This window comes from Capricornis sumatraensis, chromosome 16 (genome assembly GCF_032405125.1).
Source record: "Capricornis sumatraensis isolate serow.1 chromosome 16, serow.2, whole genome shotgun sequence".
Lineage (NCBI taxonomy): Eukaryota > Metazoa > Chordata > Mammalia > Artiodactyla > Bovidae > Capricornis > Capricornis sumatraensis.
Window position 1 is genome coordinate 10,869,285 of NC_091084.1, and position 23,415 is coordinate 10,892,699.

Here is a 23,415-nt window from a genome sequence, read left to right on the forward strand (position 1 = left end):
CTGTTTTGTGTTTGTGTTTGAAACTGATCTGCTAGAGACCACTTACTTAACAAATGGATGGCACACACTCAGGGTCATCAGATATAAAATCAAATTCCAACATACTAAAAAAGTAAGGAATACATTTGACAGAAATTACTTTTATTTACAAAAATTCATTACATACAATCTGCATATTTTTATTGGACCAAGAACTGTCCTCTCCATTTACAAAACCCAAAACAAAATAAACCTGATGGATAAGTAATATTCCCCTCAATCTCCTGTAAGTGCACCACATTTTTAACACTCATCTCAAGGTCCTGAGTTTCCAGTTACATTACTACTCTATTCACTGTAGTTATCAAGCTAAAGCAAATAAAATCAAATTAAGTCTGAAGTTTTCACCAAGGGGTTGAAGGAATCATCAATGCCAAAAGCAACATTACTGATGAAGACATGGAGAGAGTTCGGAGGGCTGACTGAGCACTAGTGATTTTCCCACCTGTGAAAAGGAGAAGCATTAAATGGACAGAATTATTTTGGCTTTGCCTGAGCTAGGATAAACTCATTTTTTAGGTATGTTAAGACAAATGAATGTAATATCACTTCTGTTTCTGATGAGAGTGTTCCTTAGATATACTGAGGGCAGAAGTATATATCGAATAGTGTCTTTAAAAGGCTGTGTCACCTTGAAAAAATATATATAATCAAATATATATATAACATCAATCACATATATCTAAAACAAATATATCTAAGTGTGACTTTCAACAATGAGAAACTGATGGAAAACATCCCAAATTCCAGGTATGAGAATAAAATAATTTCTATAGCACAAAATTCAGGAAATAGAATAAAAATAATTAGCAAAAGTTTGTGGCAACTAGAATTCATAATTCAATGAAGTAAAATTTTAAATTTAATCATAAAATATTTAATTTACATATGGATCTTTAATTGATTTTACAATGAGCAGGTTTAAATTCTGGATTTGTTTGAATGGAGATTCTCACACCAAACTCAGCAAAGAAGAACTATCTTTCATTACTCTTGCCAGGGCTTCCCAGGTGGTGCTACTGAGAAAGAACCCGCCTGCCAATTCAGGAGACATAAGAGATGCTGGTTTGATCCCTGGGTTGGAAAGATCCCTTGGAGGAGAAAATGACAACCTCTTCCAGTATTCTTGCCTAGAGACTGTCATGGACAAAGGAGACTGGCAGTCTACAGTACATATGGTTGCAAAGATTCGGACATGACTTTCATCTTGACACAAAAGCATTGTATGTAGTTAATGTATTGGGGTGGCTGCTTGATTAAACTCACTAATTTGGAAGGATTTTTGTGAAGTAGTTTTGATAGCACCATAAATTCACAAACCAAGTATCATTCTTAGATTTTTGGTTTTTCAAGCCAGAAGCCTTGGAATATATCATCATCATGATTGATTTCTAGTGAATGGTTACTATATGTCAAGTACTGTACTAAGCCCTCTCTACAGACTATCTTATTTGATCTTCACAACATTCCTATGCAGTATGTGCTATTGTTTATCCCAGTGTTGCTGATGATACTGGGGCTTTAAAAGATCATAGAACTTATTTAAAGTCATTGAATTAGGGATTAGGGGAAAGATATGCTTTTATGTGTTATCTCTATTAAAACAATGATTGGTCTTAATTAAAAACATAATGATAGATTAATAATAAAATGTACCAACCAATTTTTGGAATCATCCTTGTGTCATTATCCTCTCTGGCCAGATTAAGTGTAACAGAATTCTAGGTGTGATTTTTCTTACAAGATTGACTCTGAGTTTTATTTTCCAGACATATGTAAGAACTGAAGAAACCTTTGTTTTGTAAACCACACATACATACACCCAAAGCAGCAAATCTTCTTTCCTTTGAAAATTTTTACAGCTAAGGAGCTAATAAAATCTATTATTCAACATATTGGAGAATGTTACATATATTTCAACTTGTACAAAATGGGGCCATTGTGAAGTGCATGGCCACATGTGAGCTATAAGAAAAGTTTGATGGCAAAGCCTCACTGGAGTGTACATGCATAATAAATAAAAACTATGAAAGCATTCTTTCTATTTATATGAGAGTGGCTGCATGCTTGTTAAATCAAATTACTTGACACTTGTACCAAAAAAACCTCCTCACTTTCAGAATGTTAAGTAGAGTCTATATCTCAAATTCCATATAGAATCCATGAAAGAAAACCATGCTATTTCAGCATAGCAAAACACAAGCAAAAAAACCAACCAACCAACCAAACAACAACAACAACAAAAAAAAATTGAATCAATTTCTAGTCTCAGATATGAAACTAATTAACTATTTCCCTTGAGCAGGTCATTTAGCTTCTTAGGCTTTTAGGTTTTAGAAAAGAGAAAAGAATGAAACCTATTGTTGCTCCTGTTTTATGGGTCTAATACCAGGAGACTGAACATTATTAAAGATCAGGAAATGGGTTGACTGGACGAAGTATTATCAACTGAAACATAAAAGTTGACAATTTCACTTGAGAATGATTGCTCAATAAATAATGCTCATGTGCTGTGCTGTGCTTTGTAAATCAGTCATGTCTGTTTGCGACCCCACGGACTGTAGCCTGTCAGGCTTCTCTGTCCATGGGATTCTCCAGGCAAGAATATTGGAATGGGTTGCCATGCCTTTCTAAAGGGTATCTTCCTGACCCAGGGATTGAATCCAGGTCTCCTGCATTGCAGGCAGAACCCAGGTCTGCTGCATTGCGCGTGGATTCTTTACATCTGAGTCACCACAGAAGCCAAATAATAATGCTCATATTACCCATTAATTAAATGTACATTAAACATTTTTTATTTAAGGCTTTAATAAAAATTGCCTAATATTTTTTCAATGAGAGATTTATGTCTTTAATGTAATCTTTTGCATTTTCTTTTCACAAACTCAATGAAATGATTACTTTCTTCAGAATTTGTAAAATCTCCCTTCTTTTAATCAGTTTTTCTCTTGCTGATATAATAATGGTGACAGTGGGTGTGAATTCCAATTCTTCCTCTTAGTATTAATAATAGTATTAATTATAGTATGATCTTAGGCAAATTACTTAAATTTTCTCCATAAAACAAAAAAATGCCACCTACCTCATAGATTATTAAGAAAATTAAATAAGTTGTTAAGCATTTATGATTGTGTCAGACTTATAGCAAGGGCTCTATAACTTTTCTATAAAAGTTAGAAATTATTAATATTGCTGATAATAATAATGATGCTCAAATAAATTCTAGCAATCTAGTATACAGCATCATGAATGCAATTAATGAAATGTAATATATATTTGGAGGTTGCTAGAACTAAGATCATGGCATCTGATCCCATCACTTCATGGGAAATAGATGGGGAAACAGTGGAAACAGTGTCAGACTTTATTTTGGGGGGCTCCAAAATCACTGCAGATGGTGATTGCAGCCATGAAATTAAAAGTCCTTACTCCTTGGAAGGAAAGTTATGACCAACCTGAATAGCATATTCAAAAGCAGAGACATTACTTTGCCAACAAAGGTCTGTCTAGTCAAGGCTACGGTTTTTCCAGTAGTCATGTATGAATGTGAGAGTTGGACTGTGAAGAAAGCTGAGCGCCAAAGAATTGATGCTTTTGAACAGTGGTGTTGGAGAAGACTGTTGAGAGTCCCTTGGACTGCAAAGACATCCAATCAGTCCATTCTAAAGGAGATCAGTCCTGGGTGTTCTTCAGAAGGAATGATGCTAAAGCTGAAACTCCAGTACTTTGGCCACCTCATGCGAAGAGCTGACTCATTGGAAAAGACTCTGATGCTGGGAGGGATTGGGAACAGGAGGAGAAGGGAATGACAGAGGATGAGATGGCTGGATGGCATCACCGACTCAATGGACGTGAGTCTGAGTGAACTCCGGGAGTTGGTGATGGACAGGGAGGCCTGGAGCGCTGCAGTTCATGGGGTCACAAAGAGTCGGACACTACTGAGTGACTGAACTGAAGAATGTAAATTCAAAATGTTTTCACCACAAGAAAGAATTAGCAATTATATGGTCTGATGGAGGTATTAGCTATATTTTTTGATATATTTGTGAACAGATGCATAATATATGTATATCATATCCACTCTTGTACACCTTAAATTTGCACAATGTTAAATTTCAGTTATATTTCAAAATAAAGCTGGAAAAAGAAGAAATGCAGTGAAATTTATAATATATTTTGAAATCAATAAACCTAATAGTATTTTAATTTTTAAAAACTTTCCTTTTAAAATTCCCTGCCCCTCACTGTCCATTATCTAATGATAAAAGCAGTCACTACAATAGAGAAATAGATATATTAAGCTAGAGTGATAGTGAAAGGCAAAGGAGAAAGGGAAATATAATCCAACTGAATGCAGAGTTCCAGAGACTAGCAAGGAGAGATAAGAAAGCCTTTTTAAAAGAACAATGCAAAGAAATAGAGGAAAACGATAGAATGGGAAAGACTAGAGACTAATTTTCTCTTCAAGAAAATTAGAGATACCGAGGAAACATTTCTTGCAAAAATGGGTACAATAAGGGACAGAAATGTTAAGGACATAATGGAAGCAGAAATGATTAAGAAGAGTTGGCAGGAATGCACAGAAAGTGAAAATGAAAAGTGAAAGTGAGGTCGCTCAGTCGTGTCCGACTCTTTGCGAGCCCATGGGCTGTAGCCTACCAGGTTCCGCTGTCAATGGGATTTTCCAGGCAACAGTCCTGGAGTGGATTGCCATTTCCTTCTCCAGGGGATCTTGCCAATCCAAGGATTGAACCTGGGTCTCCCACATTGTAGACAGACGCTTTACCATCTGAGCCACCAGGGAAGACCAGAAGAACTATACCAAAAAGGTCTTAATAACCCTGATAACCACAAAGCTGTGGTCACTCACCTAGAGCAAGACATCCTGGAGTGTGACGGCAAGTGGACCTTAGGAAGCACCACTATGAACAAAGCTAGTGGAGATGATGGAATTCCAGCTGAACTATTTCAAATCCTAAAAGATGATGCTGTCAGGAAATTTGGAAAACTCAGCAGTGGTCACAGGACTGTAAAAGGTCAGTTTTCATTCCAATCCCAAAGAAGGGCAATGCCAAGAAATGTTCATGCTACCATGCAGTTGCACTCATTTCACATGCTAGCAAGGTATTGTTCAAAATCCTTCAAGCTAGGTCTACAGTATATGAACCAAGAACTTCTAGATGTAGAAGCTGGATTTAGAACAGGCAGAGGAACAAGAGATCAAATTGCCAATATCCGCTGGATCGTAGAAAAAGTGAGAGAATTCCAGAGAAACATCTACTTTTGTTTCATTGACTACACCAAAGCCTTTGATCGTGTGGATCACAACAAACTGTGGAAAATTCTTAAAGAGATGGAATACCAGACCATCTTACCTGCCTTCTGATAAATGTGTATGTGAGTCAAGAAGCAACAGTTAGAACTGGACATGGGACAATGGACTGGTTCAATATTGGGAAAGGGTACATCAATGCTATACATTGTAACCTTGCTTATTTAACTTATATGCAGAATATATCATGTGAAATGCCCTGGTGGATGAAGCAGAAGCTGGAATCAAGATTGCTGGGAGAAATATCAACAGTCTCATATATGAAGATGATACCACTGTAATGGCAGAAAATGAAGAGGAACTAAAGAGCCTCTTGAAGAAGATGAAAGGGGATAGTGAAAAAGCTGGCTTAAAACTTAACATTCAAAACACTAAGGTCATGGTATCTGGTCCCATCACTTCATGGGAAATAGATGGGGAAACAATGGAAACAGAGACAGACTTTGTTTTCTTGGGCTCCAAAATCACTTCAGATGGTGACTGCATCCATGAAAGATGTATGGCAAAACCAATACAATATTGTAAAGTAACTATCTTTCAATTAAAATAAATAAATTTAAATTAAAAAAATCAAATAAGAGATGCTTGCTCTTTGGAAGAAAAGCTCTGACAAACCTAGACAGTACCTTAGAAATCAGAGACATCACTTTCCCAACAAAGGTCCATCTAGTCAAAGCTATGATTTTTCCAGTAGGCCTGTATGGATATGAGTATTGAACCATAAAAAAGGCTGAATGTAAAAGAATTTATGCATTTGAACTGTGGTGCTGAAGAAGACTCTTGGGAGTCCCTTGGACAGCAAAGACATCAAACCAGTCAACTCTAGAAAAGAAATCAACCATTAACATTCATTGGAAGGACTGATGCTGAAGCTCCAATACTTTGGCCACCTGAGGCAAAGTGTCAGCTCACTGGAAAAAAACAAACCCTGATGCTGGGAAAGGTTGAAGGCAAGAGGAGAAGGGAATGACAGTGGATGAGATGGCTGGATGGCACCACCGACTCAATAGACATGAGTTTGAGTAAACTTCGGGAGATGGACAGGGAAGGACGGGGGTGCCTGGCATTCTGCAGTACATGGGGTTGCAGAGTCGGACATGACTTTACAACTGAGCAAGAGCAAAACCGGTTTAAAAGCAGTATTGCAAAGCCCACATGGCCAGCAGTGTACTTCTTGTGGTCAGTGAAGACTGGGGTTTTTCTCAGATAAGATATTTTAATGAGACTGTTAACTCCTTCTTAGATGTGTGGAAATTTCACAGTTGTGGGTGGGCCACCATGGTTTGTATTAATCAGAAGATCATATAGTATTCTGGCTTCCTGGGTGGTTCGGTAGTAATGAATCTGCTTGCCATCGCAGCAGATGCAGGAGACTTCGGTTTGATCCTTGGGTTGGGAAGATGCCTTGGAGAAGGAAAGGGCAACCAAGTCTACTATTCTTGCCTGAAAAATCCCATGGACAGAGGAGCCTGGCAGGCTACCGTCCATGGGGTGGCAAAGAGTTGGACACAAATGAGCAGTGGAGCACACTTGCATATAACAATCAGAGGATAAGAGTAGAGAACCTTCAAAGTCTCTGAACCATGTAATCCATCATGTTAATTTTGATGAGGTTTACATGATGTTAATGTTAGTGGTTATCAAATTAAGCCTACTGTATCAAAACTTACCTGAATATGATGGGACCCTGATTTGGGAGCTAGCGGTTCCATCCCCTCCTTCACCATATGCTCGCACTTCAATGATATAGACTCCAGCATCGGGGAGTGGGACTACTGCTTGAGGTTTCTGCGTTTCAATAACTTGACTGTTGCTGTGACCCTCTTGCCTATAAAAAACCTGGAAATGATGATAGATTTTTAATAGTCAATCAATGATTTGATAGTCAATCAAGGATTCCAAATATCACATTCTGCCTCCTATATATCACATTCTGAGCTAAGTAGAGGGAGCTTACAGCTTAGGGAGATATGCAAGCCAATGTAATGTATATGTTATATGCAGCAATGGAAGTGTATGCAAGGGGCTATGGGAATGCAGAAGAGAGTTAAATCCCCTCTGGTGGTTTAGGGAAGGCTCCTGAGCAACTAAACCAACCTAAGAGAAGATGGTGCTGAGCTAAATATTAAAAAAAAAAAAAAAAAAAAAAGATAAGTAGAGCTCACAAGCTGGAGAAGAAGAGCAGAAAAATTTTACAGAGATAAGAGAAAATGAAAAAAAAAATCTAAGTAATAAGAAAGCAATAGTATTAGAAGACAGTTGAGAATAGTGAGAAACTGAAGCTAGAGAAGTAGGCAGTAAGGGGGCAGATCATTGAAAATGTTTTATTCCAGGCTAATGAAGTGAATAGTATCCTGAGGAAGAACTCAAAATTGTTATCTTTAAATCATCTGAAAGGAGCAATCAGAAAATTTGTTAAATATATCAATAATAAAACCTTAACAATGTAGAAGATGGCTGAAGAGTTAAAAACATAAGAGTATTTTTAATTTTACCTTTGCATTTACTTTTTGATGAATTGGCATTTGGATATATTAGATAGCCAAGTTAAGGCCTTTTTCTTTTTTAAAAAATATTTACTTAATTTATTTGGCTGCTCTCACTCTTAGTTGTGGCATGTGGGATCTAGTTTTTGTAAAGGAATTGAACTTAGGTCCCCTGCATTGGGACTATGGAGTCTTAGCCACTGTATAACAGGGAGGTCTCAAGTTAGGGCTTTTTTCACATTTGTTCATGGTACTAGAATTAAACATATATTTATGGTAAACAGAGTTTTAGAACTACAGATTAGGACACAGAATTAGCTTGTGTATACAGGTCAGTAAACTAAGGTTGTAGAGATTACACAATTTATACAAGATTATATGTTCAGTTCTGAAAGTAATTGCATTAGAAGATTAGTAATCTGATGATCAGTTCAGAGGTGTTTCACTGTATCATACTGTTTCTACTCATTTGCCACCCAGTAAACTTATTTGTGTGTGCATAATAGTCAAGTAGCAGCAATGAAGATTTTAAATGAATTTTTATTCAGTTTCATTGTTTTTGTGGTTTTTCATAATTGTTAGTATAATGATTTTTTTGTGTAATGAAGAGAACAATGATTTTGCAGTCATACAGACCTGTATTCAAAACAGTCTCCTACAAAATAAAACAAAAAGCAATTTCCTACACATTTCAGTCTGAGCAAATTTGGGCAAGTTGATAACCTTTCTAAATTTCAAGTGCCTATACTGTAAAGAAAAACAATGTAAAAATGTTCAGCACAGGATCTGGTAAGCTTAAAGAGAAAGTGACTTCTTCTGTTGCTATTATTGTTCACTGTCAGTGGTCAGTATTTACATCATAAAAGATTAACCGCATTGGAAAACTAGAAAAATTATAATAGATTTTTCTTATTAAAAATGTGTTTGAACTTGACTAACCTACATACAAGAAAAAGAAAATTAAATGTAAGTTTCACATATTGAAGCCTGCTTGTACTTAATCCTCCTTTTTGCATTCTGGTTGCATATGCTCCCTCCATTTTATTTCCTCTGTCTTTCATGGATTTCAATTTACTTCTGGTCATGGGAGAAAAGTAAATTCTTTGTAAAAGTATATAACATGTGCAATAATTCCATCTATTGAAATTCTTAGAAGGGAGGATGCCATAACTTCAACATAGTTGGGAAATGAAAAAAAGTCACAGAATATTTCACTGGGTATCTCATGTAGGTCAGGCACAGTGATATATACTGGAAATTTAGAGAATAAGAACACATGGTTCTGCTCTCATGGCACTTACAGTGGAGACAAGTGATGCAATCAAGTGTTCTGTGTACTGCAATAGGAAACATATTTGATGCTATAGCCACGTACAGAGCAGTACAGATCTGGGAATCAGAAGCTCTTCTAGGAGGATGCCTATAGCAGGTTTTTTTTTTGGCTTTAAAAGAAATGACAATTGTATCATAATTTATGATTCTCATTTTGACTCTAGTAGCATAAAGAATTAGAATTCTGTTCATCTACATTAGATAATTAGAAAGCGAATTTATGGCAACAAAAAAGTATGTAAATTGGTAAGGATTGGCAGGGGAGTAACTATTTTAGAGGACATTGTTATTATGGTTCAATAAATTACAATTCTTATGACAATGAAAAATGCAACCAGTAATGCATATCTAATATTGCTGTAAAATCCAGAGTTGAAGAAAAATTTGTGGATCAGTTGAGATTTAGGAACAAAAGGTAAGGGCAGGAAATATCAGTTAATGGCAGCAAAAGGAGTTTGAGATTAAATGTGGCTTTTATCAATATTCCAGGGAGATGTAGTGCTATAGGAGAGTAAATAGGTATAATAAGTGAAAAGATATATTAAATTAATGGTTAGTCTTAGGTGATTTAGAGAATATTCATTCATTGTAAAATCCTGATTTAGAAAAAATGAATACAAATGACAAATATGAGATGGTTAAGGAATTATCAAGACATGTCAGAAATAGTTATTGACAGTAACAAGACCAGGGAGTACTTTGAGAACCTGGACATTTATAGATTGACTGTTACAATAATGACTATCTCCAGACATAAAGTGCCTATTTTCTAGACTATTCTCAAATTCTACTTAAAAACCTGAGAACTGTGGGTTAGCCAAAGAGATGATTCTAAACAAACAATAATGCCACACTGCTATTCTTAAAAGAATGATATGGTATTGGCTATTCTGTACATCTTATGGTAAAAGTAATGGTGTGAGTAAGTCTAAAAATATAGCAGAATAAATTTTTGCTAGTTTTGCCCACAAGTGTCATTGGAAAGATGGATCTTATTAAACAAAAGGGCTACCCACTAGTACTTCTCAGGTGGTGCAGTGGTAAAGAATCTGCCTGCCAATGCAGGAGACACAAGAGACACAAGGTTTCTTAAATCATCCCACCCAGAGGGATGGTGTCGAGGGGGAAGTGGAAGGGGTGTTCAGGATTGGGAACACGTGTACACCCATGGCAGATTCATGTTGATGTGTGGCAAAAGCAATACAATATTGTAAAGTAAAAGAAAATGAAAAAAAAAAAAAAAAGAGAGAGAGAGACATAAGGTTTGATCTCTGAGTAGCAAAGATCCCCTGGGTGAGGAAATGGCAAATTGCTCCAAATTCAATGGACAGAGGAACGTGGCAGGCTATAGTTCATGGGGTCACAAAGAGTTGGACACAGCTGAGTGACTGAGAACACACATACAGTCACCAGCTGAGCATCTTGAAGACAATTGCTCTTCAGAATAGTGAGTGATGAATCCAAAGTCCCAGTGGCCGTGGGTGGGTGAGGAGGAATCAGTAAGATAGTAGAATCTGGGTGAAAAGAAGGTGGGAGCACAAGTACCAGTGAGAAGCCTCAGCTGTAAGATGACTACAAGGACCTTTAAGAACTGGATTTCCTGTTGGCAATTTCATATGTGTGTTTGCATGTTGTGCCTTTCAGTCTACTATCCCCCACTGACATTTCCATAAAGTCTTCTTTGTATATGTTATTCAGTTCAGTCACTCTGTCGTGTACAACTCTTTGTGACCCCATGAAATGCAGCACACCAGGCCTCCCTGTCCATCACCAATTCCTGGAATATATTCAAACTCATGTCCATTGAGTCAATGATGCCATCCAACCATCTCATCCTCTGTCATCCTCTTCTACTCCTGCCCCCAATCTCTCCCAGCATCACGGTTTTTTCAAATCTGTCATCTCTTTGCATGAGGCAGACAAAGTATTGGAGTTTCAGCTTCAAGATCAGTCCTTCCAATGAACACCCAGGACTGATCTTCTTTAAAATGGACTGGTTGGATTTCCTAGCAGTCCACGGGACTCTCAAGAGTCTTTTCCAGCACCACAGTTCAAAAGGATTGATTCTTCGGTGCTCAGCTTTCTTTATAGTCCAACTCTCACATCCATACATGACTACTGGAAAAAGCATAGCCTTGACTAGATGGAGCTTTGTTGACAAAGTAATGTCTCTGCTTTTTAATATGCTGTCTAGGTTGGTCATAACTTTCCTTCCAAGGAGCAAGCATCTTTTAATTTCATGGCTGCAATCACCATCTGCATTGATTTTGATGCCCCTTAAATTAAAGTCAGCCACTGTTTCCACTGTTTCCCCATCTACTTGCCATGAAGTGATGGGACCGGAGGCCATGATCTTAAGTTTCCTGAATGTTGAGCTTTAAGCCAACTTTTTAAATTTTCTCTTTCATTTTCATTAAGAGGCTCTTTAGTTCTTCTTCACTTTCTGCCATAAGGGTGGTGTCATCTGCATATCTGAGGTTATTGATATTTCTCCTGGCAATCTTGATTCCAGCTTGTGCTTCCTCCAGCGTTTCTCATGATGTACTCTGCATAGAAGTTAAATAAGCAGGGTGACAATATACAGCCTTGATGTACTCCTTTTCCTATTTGGAACCAGTCTGTTGTTCCATGTCCAGTTCCAACTGTTGCTTCCTGACCTGCATACAGGTTTCTCAAGAGGCAGGTCAGGTGGTCTGGTATTCCTATCTCTTTCAGAATTTTCCACAGTTGATTGTTATCCACACAGTCAAAGTCTTTGGCATAGTCAACAAAGTAGAAATAGATGTTTTTTCTGGAACTCTCTTGCTTTTTTGATGATCCAGCAGATGTTGGCAATTTGATCTCTGGTTCCTCTGCCTTTTCTGTATCCAGCTTGAACATCTGGAAATTCATGGTTCATGTATTGCTGAAGCCTGGCTTGGAGAATTTTGAACATTACTTTACTAGCATGTGAGATGAGTGCAATTGTGCAATAGTTTGAGCATTCTTTGGCATTGCCTTTCTTTGGGATTGGAATGAAAACTGACCTTTTCCAGTCCTGTGGCCACTGCTGAGTTTTCCAAATTTGCTGGCATATTGAGTGCAGCACTTTTACAGCATCATATCTTAGGATTTGAAATAGCTCAACTGGAATTCCATCACCTCTACTAGCTTTGTTCGTAGTGATGCTTCCTAGGGCCCACTTAACTTCACATTCCAGGATGTCTGGTTCCAGGTGAGTGATCACACCATCATGATTATCTGGGTCGTGAAGCTCTTTTTTTCTACAGGCCTTCTGTGTATTCTTGCCACCTCTTCTTAATATCTTCTGCTTCTGTTAGGTCCATACAATTTCTGTCTTTTTTTGTGAGCATATTTGCATGAAATGTTCCCTTGGTATCACTAATTCTCTTGAAGAGGTCTCTAGTCTTTCCCATTCTATTGTTTTCCTCTATTTCTTTGCATTGATCGCTGAGGAAGGCTTTCTTATCTCTCCTTGCTATTCTTTGGAACTCTGCATTCATATGATTATATCTTTCCTTTTCTCCTTTGCTTTTCATGTCTCTTCTTTTCACAGCTATTTGTAAGGCCTCCTCAGACAGTCATTTTGCTTTTCTGCATTTTTTTTCTTGAGGATGGTCTTGATCCCTGTCTCCTGTACAATGTCACAAACCTCCGTCCATAGTTTATCAGGCACTCTATCTATCAGATCTAGTCCTTACATCTATTTCTCACTTCCACTGTATAATATTAAGGGATTAGATTTAGGTCATAACTGAATGGTCTAGTGGTTTTCCCCACTTTCTTCAATTTAAGCCTGAATTTGGCAATAAGGAGTTCATGATCTGAGCCACAGTCAGCTCCTGGTCTTGTTTTTACTGACTGTATAGAGCTTCTCCATCTTTAGCTTCAAAGAATATAATCAATCTGATTTCGGTATTGGCCATCTGGTGACGTCCATGTAGAGAGTCTTCTCTTGTGTTGTTGGAAGAGAGTGTTTGCTATGACCATTTTGTTATGACCAGGGTGTTTGCTATGACCATATGTATATGTTATACATATACACACACATTATATGTCACGTTATATATACATGGTATACATATACACATCTTCATGTTATACAAGCCATTTCATTCTTAATTTTTAAAATATGATGAAAAACATATAAGCATAATCAAATATAGAAATGATTGTATAAACTATTATGTATGAGTCATTTTAACTTGTGGGGATCACAGTAAAGGGCTGAATCCCATATTTGGAGTGAATATAAGATAGAAGAACAGCTGTAAGATACAGGAAGTTCTCCTGGAGGAGGGCATGGAAATCCACTCCAGTATTCTTGCCTGGAGAACCCCACAGACAGAGGAGCCTGGAGAACTAGAGGCCATAAGATAACAAAGAGTCTGATGCAACTGAAGTGACTTAGCATGCATGCAGGATATAGTCAATCAAGATTAGCATGGCTATAGACCCTAAGCTCCCTGAAAAACTGGAGAAATATATGGATGGGCTTCACACTATATAGGCTGTGGAATATATTTTCAATACAAGTGTACCTATGTCTCAGGAGTCTGGCAGGCTCTAACTAGTAGCTAAATGGAATAAACTAATGAAAATTCTTATGTATTGATGGATCATACAGTAAGTAGTAAGCTTTGAGCCTGACCCCCCATACTTTCTCATGCTCTATAAATAGCAGAAAGCAGAGGTAAAGGGGAAAATGTACGGTGAAATGTTAGTTGTTCAGACATGTCTGACTTTTTGCAACCCCATGGACTGTAGCCCACCAAGCTCCTCTGTTCATGAAATTCTCCAGGCACAAGTACTGGAGTAGGTAGCCCAGCTATTCCCCTCTCTAGGGGATAGAATCTCGGTCTCCTACATTACAGGCGGATTCTTTACCATCTGAGCCACCAGAAAAGGTGAAGGGGTTATATATTGGAAGAGGACATTTCCTCTGTAGATTGAAAAATGAGACCTTGGTTTCTTGGTAGGTAGCCTGAAGCTCTTATACTGAATTTCTCCTGACTGCACATGTCTTTTCTGAGTGGACAGAAGTTTCTCTTGGTGGAGAGAGGGATACTTGCTCTAGGGAAAGCATAGGCTTTGGTATTTAGCATTTATTTTCTCTTCCACTTAACTTTAAATCTGTACAAGGAGAATATGGTAAGGATAAGATGGCTGTTCTTCTTGATAATTTGAGAAGTTTCTTTCATAGCATAAAGAAAAAAAAAAAAAAACCCACTCCCAAGATCGTTAAGGAGAATTACAGCTGAATATAAAAGCAGAGAATATATCAATAGCTGACAAAAGAAGAGAAGCTAAAAGCAATGGAGAAAAGGAGAGATATACCCATTTGACCACAGAGATCCAAAGAATAGCAAGGAGAGATAAGAAACCCTTCCTAAGTGAACAGTGCAAATGAATAGAGGAAAACAATAGAATGGGAGAGACTAGAGATCTTTTCAAGAAAATTAGTGATACCAGGGGAACGTTTCATGCAAGGATGGGCTCAATAAAGGACAGAGATGGTATGGACCTAACAGAAGCAGTATTAAGTAGCAATGGTAAGAATAAGCAGAAGAACTATACATAAAAGATCTTCATGACCCAGATAATCATGATGGTGTGATCACTCACCTAGAATGTGAAGTCAAGTGGGCCTTAGGAAGCATCACTACAAACAAAGCTAGTGGAGGTGTTGGAATTCCAGCTGAGCTGTCTCAAATCCTAAAAGATGATGCTGTGAAAGTGCTGGACTCAATATGCCAGCAAATTTGGAAAACTCAGCAGTGGGCACAAGACTGGAAAAAGTCAGTTTTCATTCCAATCCCAAAGAAAGGCAATGCCAAAGAATGTTCAAACTACCGCACAGTTGCACTCATCTCACATGCTAGCAAAGTAATGCTGAAAACTCTCCAAGCCAGGCTTCAGCAATATGTGAACTGAGAACTTCCAGATGTTCAAGCTGGATCTAGAAAAGGTGGAGGAACCAGAAATCAAATTGCCAACATCTACTGGATCATTGAAAAAGCAAGAGAGTTCCAGAAAAACATATATTTCTGCTTTATTGACTATGCCAAAGCCTTTGACTATGTGAATCACAAAAAAATTTTGGAAAATTCTTAAAGAGATGGGACTACCAGAACACTTTACCTGCCTCCTAAGAAATGCATATGCAGGTCAAGAAGCAACAGTTAGAACTGGACATGGAATAACGAACAGGTTCCAAACTGGGAAAGGAATACATCAAGGCTGTATATTGTCAGCCTGCTTATTTAACCTATATGCAAAGTATATCATGCAAAATGCCAGGCTGGAAGAAGCACAATTGGAATCAAGATTGCTGGGAGAAATATCAATAATCTCAGATATGCAGATACACCACCCTTATGGCAGAAAGTGAAGAGGAAGGAAAGAGCATCTTGATGAAAGTAAAAGAGGAGTATGAAAGAGCTGGCTTCAAACTCAACATTCAAAAAGCTCAGATCATGGCATCTGGTCCCATCACTTCATGGCAAGTAGATGGGGAAACAATGAAAACAGTGAGACTGCAGCCATGAAATTAAAAGATGCTTGATCCTTTGAAGAAAAGCTATGGCAAACCCTGGAAGCATATTAGAAAACAGACAGTTTACTTTTCCAACAAAAGTTTCCCTAATCAGAGCTATGGTCTTTGAGTAGTCATGTGTGGATTTGAGAGATGGGCTATAAAGAAAGCTGTGCCCTGAAGAATTGATGCTTTTGAACTTTGATGGTGGAGAAGACTCTTGAGAGTCCCTTGGACTGCAAGGATATCCAGCCAGTCCTTCCTAAAGGAGATCAGTCTTGAATATTCATTGGAAGGACTGGTGCTGAAGCTGAAGCTCCAAAACTTTGGCCACCTGATGCGAAGAACTGACTCATTGGAAAAGACCTTGATGCTGGAAAAGATTGAAGGCAGGAGAAGGGGATGACAGAGCACAAGATATTTGGATGGCATCACCAACTTGATAGGCATGAATTTGTGCAAGCTCCCGGAGTTGGTGATGGACAGGGAAGCCTGGTGTGGTGCAGTACATGGGGTCACAAAGAATCGGATATGACTGAGCGACTGACCTGAACTGATACTTCAATCCAGAGTTATGTTGTCCTTTTTGGAAGTGCCAGTAACAGATGCAATATGTGTTAAAGATACTAAGTATTCTAGATCCAGACCCCAAACTAGTGAAGTTTTAAAAACAAAGATTTTTTTTTCATTTGAAAATACTTATTTGGGAAAAGTAAGTTACATTAAGAAATTTCTTTGAATTTTTTCCCCGTTTTCTGACAACTGATATGTAATATATTAAGGAAACATGGATTTGATTCTGGATTGGGAACTGTAAAATGAATCACATATTAATTGACCTGAAGAAGTGATGAATATGCTAAATAAGCTCCCACATTTGACTCAGCTTTTTATATGGAAAGCTATCTTGTTTGAAGGTAAATAATTTGTAACCATGTCTACAAAAAACAATTATTTTCCAGCATTTTTCTGGCTCTTCATGCTTCTATTACTCTTGCTCATGAATAGAAGCTCTGATGTTTTAAAAGTATTACTATTAAATCTAGACTTCTTAAACAAAACCCCAAGAAATCCAAATTCTCTTGGACAGTTTCAAAGAGCAGTGAGAAATTTAACTAAATAGGTAATGCTTAGCGTTTATCTGAAGAGATCCAATATTAATGTGTTGCCTATGACACAATGATAAATAGTTCAATTCCATCCTTCTCTTACTATATTCTTGCTCACTTTGAGGTCCCTGATAAGTTTTGTGAAAGGGAGACTGATATTTTTTTCTCTTAACACATTTGAATGATATTTTCCATATCATTGTGTATTTCTCTGGTAATATCTCGTCCTTATGTATGTTGCTGACACCTCAATCTCTGGAATAGGGAAGTAAGATCCATGTTTTATTAGAAAATGGACTGATCTAACTCCAAACTCTTGCTGTTTTATCTTACTATTTTATGTTATTTTTGTATCTATTTATTTGCTTTTGGCTGCCCTGGGTCTTTGTTGCTGCCCACGGGCTCTCTCTGGTTGCAGTGAGCAGGGGCTACTCTCTTGTTGCTGAGCATGAGCTCTAGATCATATAGGCTTGAGTAGTTGTGGTGTATGCGCTTAGCTGTGCAACGGCATGTAGAATCCTTCCAGACCAAGGACTGAACCGGTGTCCCCTCCCAACCACTGGACCACCAGGGGAGTCCATGATCTAAATCGTTGAGAATAAATTGCACCTAGTATATACTATCTTAACTATGAAAAAGCAGAGTTCAGTGGATCACTTATGGATCAAGTCTGTGGAACAAATCCATTTCCCCCCATATTTATCACTTATCAATCATTTTCACAATCTTGACATTTCTAGATGAGGATTTTCCCTTAGTTCATCCATCTTAAGCTAGACTTGATGCAAAAGATAAAATACACCATCTCTGCACTTTAAACTTCAGGCACTGACTTCTACTTCTAGTTTCCAGGCTCAAATTTACATACCATGTATGTTTCTAGTGATCCCTTTTGCTTGTAAAAGCAAAGTGATAGGTCAAGATAAAAAGTGAAAATAAATTTACCTTCCTTTTGACATTGTGATTAATTGTGGAAGTTCTCTCTTACTTTGATTAGCAGGAAGTCCTCTACCACAAATTTTCCAAGAATTCTAAGAGGTGAACTCAGTCTTAATGGGTCTGAATCTTTACAACCCCATGGACTGTAGCCTGCTAGACTCCTCTGTCCATGGGGTTTCCCAGGCAAGAATCCTGGAGTGGGTAGCCATTCCCTCCTTCAGAGGATCTTCCTAACTCAGGCAATGAACCCAGGTCTCCTGCATTGCAGGCAGACTTCTTATTGTCTAAGCCACCAGGGAAGCCTCTTATTGGGTCAAGTCTATCTCACATTAACTCACAGAAACAGAAATGATTAGTGTGTTGACATGCCCCTAGTTTTGTTAATGTATTGTGACTGCTACACACTACGTTTAAGAAGAGGGCTCACTATTACATTGGTACCATTTTTGGTCTGGTAGTAGTTTTCTGGGGATGTAGTAGGAATCAAATGGCAACCCACTCCAGGATTCTTGCCTATGAAATCCCATCGACAGAGGTGCCTGGTGGGCTATAGTCCAGGAGGTTGCAAAGAGTCAGATGTGACTGACAACAGATAACAGTTGATTTTCAATATTATATCAGTTTTAGATGTGCAATATAGGGATTCAATATTTTGGTTTCTTTGCTGGTGGCTCAGATATGGTAAAGAGTCTGCCTGTAAGCAGGAGACCCAGATTTGACCCCTGGGTTGGGAAGGTCCCCTGGAGAAGGAAATGACAACGCACTCCAGTATTCTTGCCTGGAGAATTCCATTCCTGGTGGGCTGCAATCCATGGATTTGTAAAGTGTCAGACAGGACTGAGCAACTAACAATTCACTTCAGCAGGAATCAAATATTCTCCCTCTGAGTATCATACTATCCTCTCCACATTTGTGTGAACCTCCCTCCAGACGGTATGAGTGTTTCATGTAGATCCTTGCCTAGGCAGCTCTTGTGTAGTTCTTCTCCAATTCATGCTCTGAAAAGGAATATCCAATCTTGTGTTCCCTAGGTTCCATCTCATTAGTTTATATTCATGGCTACTGTTTAATTTAGCTTATATTCACATTCCTGTTCCATTGCGCCTATGTCAATAGGAGCTTTCATGCCTAGTCACCTGCCCTGTGAAAACCAGACCTTTGTAGGGGAACCCAGGTTCTACCTCAGTCATCAGTCATCAGTCCCCTTCCCTCAAGGGTCCCTTTGCATCATTCCTGCCAGTAGGTCTCCCACTGGCGATTAGCCCATCTATCAGAAGGTCTGATAAGGTAGACTCTATTTGTTACCAGCAGGCTCCTTTCTTAGAAACTAGATTTTCCCTCTTGGGGACATAAGGAGGTGAGACCATTTCAAGGAATAAAAGAAGAAAAAAAAGCTCTGTCAATGTGTGCCTACTTCGGACTATTTCCACAACTAAGATGGACAACATTAGAGATTCTTCTCCTGCAACAAGGTATTCTGAGGGGTTTTGTGCTGTTTTCATTGAGATAGAACTGGCAGGCAACTTTTAAAGATCAAATTCTTCTGTTAAAATATTAAAAAGTTCTAGCTAGTGGGTAAAATTCCTCCAATAACAATAAGAAAAATAGTAATAAGAAAATAGAAAAATACACCCACCACCTCTTCATTCCAAGGTGATTCTTAACCATTGTATCACCAGGGAAATCCCTTATCTTAGCTTTTTTTTTTTTCCCCTTGAAGTTAAAATGAAACTCAGTTTAAGTAACTAGTTCAAAGTTACAGAACTGGGATTTGAACTGGTGTCTGTCTGACTTAAGAGTCGGTTCTCTCTCCCCACTCCATATAACAAATGGGAAGACCATGCTAGGAAAACACACACCTGAAAAATAGTAGCTTTTTTTTTTTTTTTTTAGTAAATGCACTATTTTTGTTAGAAAGTGAACTTTCTATACACTAAACATTTTACACATATTGTCTTATTTAATCCCTGAAACAATCCTCTATGATACTATTTTTGCATTTAAAAATATTGATCTCTTTATTTTTTATTTGGCTACATCAGATCTTAGCTGCAGTACACAGGCTCTACCTGTGGGATCTTCTCATGGGATCTTCTCATCGCAGCAGACAGACTCCATTTGTTGCTCTTGGGCTCAGTAGTTGCTGCAGCACTCAGGCTTTGTTGTTCCATGACAGGTGGGATCTTAGTTTTCTGACTTGGGATTACACCCACCACCCCTTCATTCCAAGGTGATTCTTAACCATTGTATCACCAGGGAAATCCCTTATCTTAGCTTTTTTTTTTTTTTTTTCTTGAAGTTAAAATGAAACTCAGTTTAAATAACTAGTTCAAAGTTACAGAACTGGGATTTGAACTGGTGTCTGTCTGACTTAAGGGTCGGTTCTCTCTCCCCACTCCATATAACAAATGGGAAGACCATGCTAGGAAAGCACACACCTGATAATTTACACTTGTGACTAACTTCATAAAATACCTCTAGTTGGGTCAAAATGAATGTTTTCATCCTTCCTAGAAGCACTGAGCATAAAGAGATGAATAAGACAGAGGCTTTGCCTTCAATCATGTATAGTTTGGGCAGGGAGACAGCAATATGTAAGGAGGGTGAGCAGTGGTGTGATAGAAGGGACAAACTTGGGCAAGGAGGAGGGTCACCTCACCAGGAGCCCTATGCCCAGCTTCATGTTTCCTCAAGGTTGTGTGGTGCTTCTTTTCTTTGCTGAGCGGTGCCCAAAGCCAAATGGCTCTTCCAGGCAGCCATATGCTTTCATCTACCATCTATTTTCCACTCCAGTTTGAGAGACTGCCTGCCACAGTTTGAATGAGATCAGGTTGTTTCTTGGTGATCCATCACCATTTCTGACCATACTGTTACCCTTAATCATTGAAGGGTCTACTTGCCTTAGACTACAAGGTGTGAAGATGAGGGGAAGAATGTGGAAAGAAGAGGACTAGGGAAGGATACAGAGAGAATGGCTCACCTGCTCTCCCCCAAAGATCAAATTCAACGTCCCTGAAGATTAGGACAGATTTGAGAGAGTGTTTAGTGTGAGGGTGTTTATGATCCATAATTCTAGTCTGTAAGAAGTACTACAGTTTGTACCTGAACATATTCTTCTTGGGAATTATTTAACTTAAAAACATATTTCATTTATAACTATTTCAGATTTTAGCTTCAGAATTTTAGCCCTCTGTAAATCAAATACTGTGTTACCATCTCAGATAATTGAACAGCCACCTAAATATTGCTTTTCAGTCTAAAGATAATCATTGAAATATTTTAAAATTCCATTATAAATAATAACCATTAATGATTCTGTATGAGTTTAAGAAATAGAATCCAATATTATGAAAGAAGAATTTGAAGTTCAGCCAATTCAATACCTAGACCACATATTTTTTAAAATCAGAGACAAAGTTGCTTTTCAAAACAAACTGTCTAAACATGTTTATATTTTCAGATCTCTTGTTGGCACATAGCAGGATGACTTATGTGAAATGTTGCATCTATTTTGGAGCCAGCTGTCTCTCTCAATGGTCTCTCTCGTATCCCCTGTGCTGACCCTAGCATTTTTTTCTTCTTGTGTTTCTTTGCTAATGGAAAGTCTTTCTACTCAAAATAAGTGGTCCAGTCTTTTCCATCTGCCAGGACAATTTGTTTTGGGGGAGAGAATGCCAAGACTCTCTGTCAAAGTTTTGCTTGTCCTGACACTGCATCATGGAACCATCTTCACTCTGTGTTCAAATTGTTGTCTTTTCTACCTATTCACTTCCTATGCCTTGTGTAGCTGAAACTGATTTTGATTGCCTTAACTTTCCCACTGCACGAAGGCAGTTTCCAGTATATAGATAGAACAATGATTGAGGGGGAAAAAAACAGCTATGTTAATAGGTCTTTTTATGCCTTTTTAATTGCACATCCTCGCAATAGCAATTTTTGAGATGTGTATCTATCCAACAGAGTGAACACACACTGACCTTGTAGCCCATGACTTCAGACTCGTTGGCTAATGGTCTTACGGGGTCCCAGCCCAGAGAAAGCTGAGAGCCCTGTTGCTCCCACCTGAGGTTGTTAGGTGCTTGACTGGGGGCTGCAAAATGAAAAGAAAAGTGAGTGCAAAAGATATCTTAAATACCTTTATTCACTTAAATTCTTGTGAGTATTTCAACCTTACTTGTGTTCAGTAGTTGGCTGGCACCATAGGCCTCCTTCCAGTGAGAATCAGATAAGGAGGGTTTTGCTCCAGGAGTATCATTTTAATAGCTACTCTGCTGAGCTTTTGAACCCAAATCCTTTTATCTCCCTTCTGTGTCAAAAATCGCTTAGCCTTGTTTCACAGGAAGATAACCTTTATGTACTGTGAATGCAAAATTTTCTGAGCTAGTTTTAGAATTCAGATCTAAGCACTGAAGCGAGACTAGGAATCAAAACTCTTCTTCAACTCAGTTTATTATGTACCTCATGTGGCTTTCAGAAATGTTAAAAAATGTTTCCCTTTTGTCTGAGACAAACACAAAGCCCAGGTCACTTACGGGATTTCTTGGTGGCTGCACTCACTTCACTGCTGGGTGGCCCATATCCAGCTCCATTATAAGCCCTCACTGTGAAGTGATATAACGTATTTCCTTCTAACCCTGTCAGGATGATGGATGACTCGTTCCCCCTCGTTTTGACGGTTTCTGCTGCATCTTCTTGTTCCATGTCTTTCCGATAACCAATCTGTCAACAGATTATCACATGACAGATTAATTTTAAAGTTTCCCCTGTTGAACTTTTTTTTTTTCTTTCCCCCCTTGGATATTTCTCAAATCCACCTCTGGGAAATTATTCCTGTACCACCCAATGAACAGGTTCTACTAATGAGGCCAAACTCAGTCTTAACTGCTGCCTGATTTGCATCTGTGTAAACCATAGCACCTTAACAGTACTCGGCAGAGCAGTGAAAGGTGCTACCTTGTAGCCTGGTAGCATGAAGAGTCATTCATGAAGTTGAAGAAATTCCTTTTTCATATGTCATTGGGACCATTTCCCATTCAAAGCCATCTAGCTATTAATTAATTATTTAATTTTTTTATTTTTAAAATTTTTTTAAATATAAATTTAAGAAAGAGACATGAGGAATATTTCCTCCTCGGCCCCACACAGAGGTGAATCACACAGCTGGATGAGTTTAGAAGAGAAGAGGTGAGAGAACACTCATGATAATTTGGAACGGTTTCTTGGACTGCAAGGAGATCCAACCAGTCCATCCTAAAGGAGATCAGTCCTGGGCATTCATGGGAAAGACTGATGCTGAAGCTGAAGCTCCGATACTTTGGCCACCTCGTGTGAAGAGCTGACTCATTGGAAAAGACACTGATGCTGGGAAGGATTGGGGGCAGGAAGAGAAGGAGACAACAGAGGATGAGATGGTTGGATGGCATCACTGACTCAATGCACATAAGTTTGGCTGAACTCTAGGAGTTGGTGATGGACAGGGAGGTCTGGAGTGCTGCAATTCATGGGGTCATAAAGAGTCAGACATGACTGAGTGACTGAACTGAACTGCACTGAACTGAAATACATAAAAATAAATTACTAGGATTTGGGAGGGTGGCAGAAGGGAATAGCTCTTTGTCAAAGCACATTTTGTGTATTGAGATG

The 23,415-nt window shown here is 38.4% G+C and overlaps 1 protein-coding gene across 1 annotated transcript in view; it reads right to left on the reverse strand.

Annotated features, from left to right (window-relative positions):
• Positions 1-383: 383 nt before the first annotated feature.
• The window catches only part of CNTN5 (contactin 5), a 635,147-nt gene continuing 612,115 nt past the window's right edge, over positions 384-23,415 (reverse strand). Inside the window, exons 19-22 of the mRNA XM_068988835.1 lie at positions 22,305-22,491; positions 21,750-21,862; positions 7,042-7,210; positions 384-484 (exon numbers count right to left, since the gene is read on the reverse strand). Of these exons, the coding sequence (XP_068844936.1) occupies positions 384-484; positions 7,042-7,210; positions 21,750-21,862; positions 22,305-22,491 (570 nt within the window). The remainder of the gene's footprint in view (positions 485-7,041; positions 7,211-21,749; positions 21,863-22,304; positions 22,492-23,415) is intronic.